The sequence below is a fragment of the Octodon degus genome, unplaced genomic scaffold (assembly GCF_000260255.1).
Source record: "Octodon degus isolate 3935 unplaced genomic scaffold, OctDeg1.0 scaffold00049, whole genome shotgun sequence".
Classification (NCBI taxonomy): Eukaryota; Metazoa; Chordata; class Mammalia; order Rodentia; family Octodontidae; genus Octodon; species Octodon degus.
Genome location: NW_004524625.1, coordinates 9,013,477 through 9,020,197, shown reverse-complemented (window position 1 = coordinate 9,020,197; position 6,721 = coordinate 9,013,477). Strand labels below are relative to the sequence as shown.

The following is a 6,721-nucleotide window of genomic DNA, read 5'->3' as shown; positions in this document are numbered from 1 at the left end:
CCGGGCGCCGCGAAGGTCCCGCTGCGGGCGCGCAAGCTGCCCGCGTCCTTCTTCACCGAGCCGGCCCGGGCGGGCCCGTCGGGGCCGAGCCTGGGCGAGCTGGAGCCGGGCGCGGCCGAGCTCCTGGAGTTGCTGGGGCCGGACTACGGCGCCGACCCCGAGGCAGGCGTCCTGCTGGCCGCGGAGCCCCTCGACGTGTTCCCCGCCGCAGGCCTGCGGGCGTCCCTGGAGCTGGAGCCCGGCCTCTTCGAGCCCCCCGCCGTCGTGGGGAGCCTCCTGTACCCCGAGCCCTGGGGCGCCCCGGGCTGCCCACCCGCCGGGAAGCCGCCCCTGGCCGCCGCCCGCGGAGGCCTGAGCCCCAGCGAGTCCCTGCGCCCCCTGTACCCCGCCACCGCCGCGGACTCCGCCGGGGAGGACGGCCCGGGTCCTGCAGCCGCTTTCGCCCCCTTCTTCCCGGACTGCGCCCCACCGCCGCCGCCGCCGCCGCCCCACCAGGCATCATACGACTTCAGCGCCAGTTACAGCCGTTCGCCTTACCCCGGCCTCTGGCGTCCGGACGGGGCCTGGGACGGAGCACCGGGGGAACCGGGGGTGCACCCCGACTGACTGCGAGCTGCCCCGCACCCCCGAGACCGCCGCGGGGTGAGCCCTGCTCCCGGCGTCGGCAGAGCCTGCAGAAGGACGGAGACGCACGCGAGGTGCACGGGGCGCTTCAGAAACACACGAGGACGTGTTGGGGAATCGTTTTAATCACGGCCTCAGTAGACTTAACGCTTCAGTGGTTTCTTACTGTACTCGCATCCACCCCTCAGCATCGAAAACCAGGATGAGGTTGGGGACTCGTGGGGGGAGGGTGGGAGGATACAGAAAGGCAGGACAGCCTCGGTGCCACCTGCCCTTTCTGGCTTTTCAGCGAAGATCAGTGCAGCCCGTTTACCCCGTGCACCTTGCCTTGACCCCTTCCCTCGAGTGCATTATGAATTAAAGCCTGTGTTGGAAAAATGCAGCGGAAGTGCATTGTTATTGATCGGAGTATTTTCTCAAGACATCGGGAGAACGTTACTGAGGCCCGGGCTGCCCCTTCCACTGTGCTCCGAGCTGGTCCGAGGGTGTGGTTCTGTTGTCCTTATCCAAGTTCGTTGGTTATCTCTCCTTTCTCTCCGTTCTTCTCCGCTGCTGCCTCCTCCACCTGTGCTGCAGCTTACTTTTCTTGCAGATCTTCGAGGTAGGAGACAAATGTGGCAAACCTGGCGTCCATTTCTCTCCTTTGCCTCTCTGGGAAGGAGAGCTGAGGCGAGTGGGAGCCTCATTTTTATCTAAATTTCCTTGCCTGAAGCCCAGCTTCTCACTTCTTTGCAGCCAGCTGGGTAGCTTTGATATAAAATGTATCCAGCGCTCAAGGCTGCAGGCTCTCCGTATTATGGCAGTGTAGATGTGGCTTCTATGCACAGAAGATTAGGAGTGTGATTTCTATGCCTTTTTGGCTCATCTGCCCCTTGATTGCCTTTTCTCTTACAAGCTGACCTCCTCTCGCCTCTGCACCTGTTCCACCCCAGCCCTCTCCCCTTGGTTGCTGCATCCTCCCGTGGCGGCTCACTTCTTACTTCCACACTATCTTTTCTACAATGGGATAGGGACAGGTGTGACCTTGCCACAGGAGTCCCTCTGTGCGGCAGGTTTGATGAATGCAGTCTGAAGACCCCTGGGAGGGAAAAGCGTGATCTGTTGCCTGAGGGAGGCTAGGGTGGTGGGGTGTGGTTGTGTGTGGGGTCAGGGAAGTAACCAGCTTTGGAAGTAGCAGCGAAGACACGTGGCTCCAGCTGTCGAGGGCTGCAGGGAGCAAGACTGGGTGGGCAGTGAGCTGCTGGCAGGAAAAGAGGTCACCCAGACCTGCAGGTGAGAATGAACGGCAGGGAAATACAGAGATGTTTTTCTACTGATTAATTACATTGCAAGTGAGCGAGCTGCTTGGGCAGCCCAGAGGGCTGGAGACACATCCAGCCCGGAGGAAGTCAAGGCCCAGAGTTGCTGCGCTCGATCAATGTTTACACAAATCAAAAGTAATGTGAAAGGAATTTATTAAAACAAACAGGTATCAAGCAATAATGATACAACGTTCAATGCTAACACTAACTCACTTCTTAATAAAATATTATAAAAAATGTGGTGAGTCGAGGTAACGACAAAATGAACTTTTGCAAGTTTTGGTGTCTGAATTCCCTTCAAAGCAGTGAAATATGATTAATTTATTGCGATAGAAACTGATGCAATAATTATGTAAATTAAATTATTTTATGATGAGTTCAACTCAGAATTTTACAATAACCTTGTGATGATTACCAAGGCCAACGTGCCACTGTAATATTTTTCTTAATTTTCCTCCTCTTACATAGTTTGATGAGACAAGGTATTTCACCCCTGTATCTTGCTTTGTGTCTTTCATAAGTAATAAAACTAACACAGATGTACCTGTGTGCCTGGCGCTGAGGTAAGCAGCCACTCACTGACTCTTTGAACAGCCCCAACAGGCTGGTTCTATTCCTCCATTTGGAAACTGAACCATGGGTCAAATGTCCTGTAAAGCAAGTACTGGACCTAAGTTCCAGGGCGAGGAGTTTCCCGACATCAAGATCTACTTGTTAAAAAAAAAAAAAATCTACCTGTAATTTGTGAGGCTCTGCTGTGTTTTGTGCATCTGTGTCACTGTCCCTCGCATCATGGGATCACCACAGCCGTTCAATCTCAGTACCACTGTCGTTTTAGGAACTGTAATTCTTCTTCATAGAGGCTGTTGTGCTCATGCAGAACGCTTAGCAGTGCCTTTGGCCTCTTCTCACTAGAAGCCAATAGCAGTTCCTTAGTTGTGATACAACTGTTTCTACTGCCGCATGTCCCCAAGGTGGCAACATTAATGCCAGTTGAGAGCTACTGCAATGTCTGCAAGCTGCCTGGTGCCTGCATTGTCTCACTAGATTGCTACAGAGGGCTGCATGCAGGTGATGCTCTTACTCTCATTGTTATAATTGAAAAAATAAAAAAGGCTGAGCGGAAACTGAGTCAAAGACCTTAGATACTTTTTGTCTTTGCTAGTTCACTGGCTATAGACCAGTTGTGTACCTACTGCACTAAAATGTAGTTTTCCTACTGGAAATTGGATAACAGCCTATCAGAGTTATTATGGGTATTTGGCACAAGGTGTGTAGAAATGACCAAGAGAGGGTGGTGGTGTTTGATACAAGTCAGCCCAGGCTTGGTGTTACCTCAAGGTTTCCAAACATTTTGTTATCCAGGCTATTAAGAGCGTGCTAGGCCTCCACATGGTCCCCAATTCTGCTGTCTCTGATTGTTCTTTCCACATTGCCTTCTAGTTTGAATCTATCTATGTCTGATGGTGCCATTTAGTGTAGTTCCCACCCAAGTGTATCTGGGAGAGTAGATCTTCAACGTGTAATTACAGCAGTGCGTGATGGGTGTGGAGCTAGGGCGCATGTGGTGTCCAAGGAACAGGAGGTCTGAGACCTGCGGAGATGGATTGCGTGGATTGTGAAAAGCTCCCAGGAGCTGAACTATGTCCTTTTCATTTAGCACATTTTGATTAAAGCCACCACTGAGGGCCAGGACTGTACTGAGTGCTGTGAATATGATATCAAGGAAGTGGGATGAAGAAGTGTACATGGTGTGTGATGAAAGTACATGAAAGTGAGCATAGAATGGGCATATAGGCTATGGAGGAGAGAGAGGGAAAAGGGGGAGGAGGAGGGAGGGAGAGAAAGGGAAGGAGAGGGGGACAGGGAGGGATGGAGGGAGTGAGGGAGAGAGGGAGACAGACATGGAGGGAGGGAGGGAGGGAGGTGGAGAGAGGGAGAGGGAGAAAGAGACAGAGACAGACACCCAAAGACAGACACAGAGATTCAGAGAGAGGGGAGGGAGGGCGAGAGGGAAGGAGACAGAGACAGAGAGAGAGACAGAGAGACACATTTGGAGACAGGCAGGGAGAGGATATAATAGGCATTTTCAGGCAGTAGATGAGGTCCAGGTCTTGCAAGTATGAGGCAGGAGCCGCACCTCGCTTCTGTAGCTGTGCCAGGTGCTGCTAACCCAACAGGACACTCGTGCCATTTCAAGTGAATTTAGCTCCATTCACTGCCATCTTCTCAGGTTAAAGCCCGCTTTCCACTTGGCACCGATTCAGTTAGTGATGCAATGGTGACCAGGGCTGGAGGACTGACACGTGCTGTCCTCATTCCGTGCACATTCCAGTTTATAAGCAGAGATACACAGTGAGAAACACGTCACTCCACACCTGCTCAGGCCCTGTCCCCACAGAAGATGTCAAGCCAGAGTAGCTCCCGGGGGAGGTGGGCCGAGAGACTCACACAGTCCATAGCCTGGGCGATGGACTACAGGGGTACTGCTACCATGCCCAGGTTTCTTTTGTGTTCAGTTCATTGCTCAAGAGCCTCTCTGGCTGATTTTTGCAAATCCCCCGCATGCATCCCCCTTTCCAGACTGTCAGTTCTGGAAACTTACATAGCCCCAAAGACTGATAGAGTCCAAGAAGGGAAGTCAGGCTGGTTTTGACATCTGAGTGAGTGTAGAACTGGGTATAACAAATGTACTACTGTCATTGTCATTGTCATTCAGCACAGGATTGCAGAGCTCAGAAAGTGTGAGTGTGCAGTTAGGGAATGAAGATTAAAATCTAGCCCATGATTACTTTATTTACTACCAAATGTATACGGAGGAACAGGGAGCCTTTAATTTTTTTTTTTTTTTTTTTGTTCACATGAAGGAACTTTATAGCTAGTGATGTGCGTGGGGGTCATCACTGAAAACTGGTTTTACCCAGAAGGACAGACCTGCTAGCGCTACCATTTCTGGTGTCCTGCAGAGGTGCCAGGTGCATTAGGGGAGATGGTGTCCTGTGGGACTGGGTCCCTGGAGCCCTGGTCAGGACCGAGTTGGACGTGTGTGGGTCTTGGCTCCACAGGCATGGAAGTCTTCATGTTTGGGGCTCCCTCTGGGGCCCACAGTGGTGGTCAGCTCTGTGCACAGCATCTTCCAGGCCCCACAAGCAGTGCTTAGAGCTCCACCTTTTCATCAGTTCTGGCCCTGATGACAGGATTTTATTGCATGGAGGGAATAAAGAGGCCCAGAGAAACTCGGGTCCTATTGGAACAGTATCCCAGAACTCGGGCAGAATCTGAATCACACGGACACAGGCCTGGGTTGTGGGCTGGTGCCAGAACTTTGGAGGAAAAGCCACTCTTGTCCACACAGTGGCTGAGGAAACTGGAAGCGCTGTGGCCCTCCTGTAATTGTTAACCTCTTGGGTCTGTGCACGGCTGCGATTTGGCTTTGCTGCGTGGGACGCGGCACACCCACTGCTGAGGGGGAGTTGAAGAGCAGTGCTCAGGGTCAAAGAGCAGCAGCCTCGGCCAGGCTGTCCACGCTGTGGTGGTCGAGACCCACAACCCCCAGGCTTGGCATCTGCTTCCACCCTTTCCTACTGAGAGCACTAAACCTTCCTAAGTACTGGTTTTCTCTTCGCAAAAGGAGCTAACAATATTCCGGCTTTCCAGAGTTGGAACAAAGATGAGAATCACACATGCGGCTTATGCCAGGGACCAGCATAAAGCAAGCTCCCAGGTGCTGCTGGGTATTTGGTACTCACTGGGCCGGGGGAGGGGCCAGCGGCTAATGCCAAGTGTTCTCATCTATGCAGTGGGGCTGTGAGGTTGCTCCAGAAGGCTGTGAGGATGCCCTGGGCTACGAACAGCCTCCAGCACCATGGCTGCAGTTCCAGCGCAGGTGTAGCTCCCACTGGGAACTGAAAATCACACATTTGGGGATTGATGTTGCAGTGAGCAGCGATTTATTTCTATTTAATGTGGAAGATCCAGGTGTTGTCATTTAATTCTGGGCCTGACTCTGTGCTAATACTAGAAATTGACTTGTAAGTTTCTGTGATATTTCTTTTGAGTGATGTTTCAATCTTTCTGTGGCTGAGGTAAAAGTTTCAAGCACAAGACAGATCAGGGATATTTAGAAGTGGGTCTTGCCGTGGGCAGCAGGATGCCCTCTGTCCTGGCTGGGTGACCCAGTCCTCTGAGGGTGCACATGAGGAGGGGACCCGACAGCAGCCAGCTCAGCTCAGCACTCTGAACAGCTCCATTTTTAAAAAAAATTAATTTTAATGAGAAACAAATAGCAATGAGACAGTTTTAAACCAATTAATAGGACAATTTCAATATTTAATGCATTGCATATTGTTGTCTTTGTAGTGGTTATTCATAGTACAAGATGTAGATATGATATCCTGCCCAAACACTATTACTACAAATCTTTCTTTCATTGACTTAAGAGAAAGGAGCTGTATATCTATCCTAACTATTCTGTATATTCAGATACAAAATGGTCCTACATTTGTATCCCCCTTTTTTGTTTAGTTTTGTCAGAGATAGGTATTCTATTGCCATTTAAATATTGCAGGTGCATGAATTCAGCAAAATAATCCAATACAGTCCAGTAGTCCACAACAGTAGTGGGTTATCCATAGGACTGGCAATGTCAGAAGTTGTTGACTTGAGCCTTTTACAGCTCAGCATATTAATATGGCTTTACTTTTTATACTTCATTTTTATATTTTTCTTTTTTTTCAAAGTTTTATTGATAAACAGATAGCAATGAGACAGTTTCAAATCCAATCGGAAGTACAGTT

General features: G+C 50.7%; 1 protein-coding gene across 1 annotated transcript in view; it reads left to right on the top strand.

Moving 5' to 3' along the window:
* Positions 1-720, top strand: part of Fam181b (family with sequence similarity 181 member B) — a 1,349-nt gene extending 629 nt beyond the window's left edge. The window contains exon 2 of the mRNA XM_012515033.2: positions 4-720. Within this exon, the coding sequence (XP_012370487.1) occupies positions 4-606 (603 nt within the window). The 3' untranslated portion in view covers positions 607-720. The remainder of the gene's footprint in view (positions 1-3) is intronic.
* The last annotated feature ends 6,001 nt before the right edge of the window (positions 721-6,721 follow it).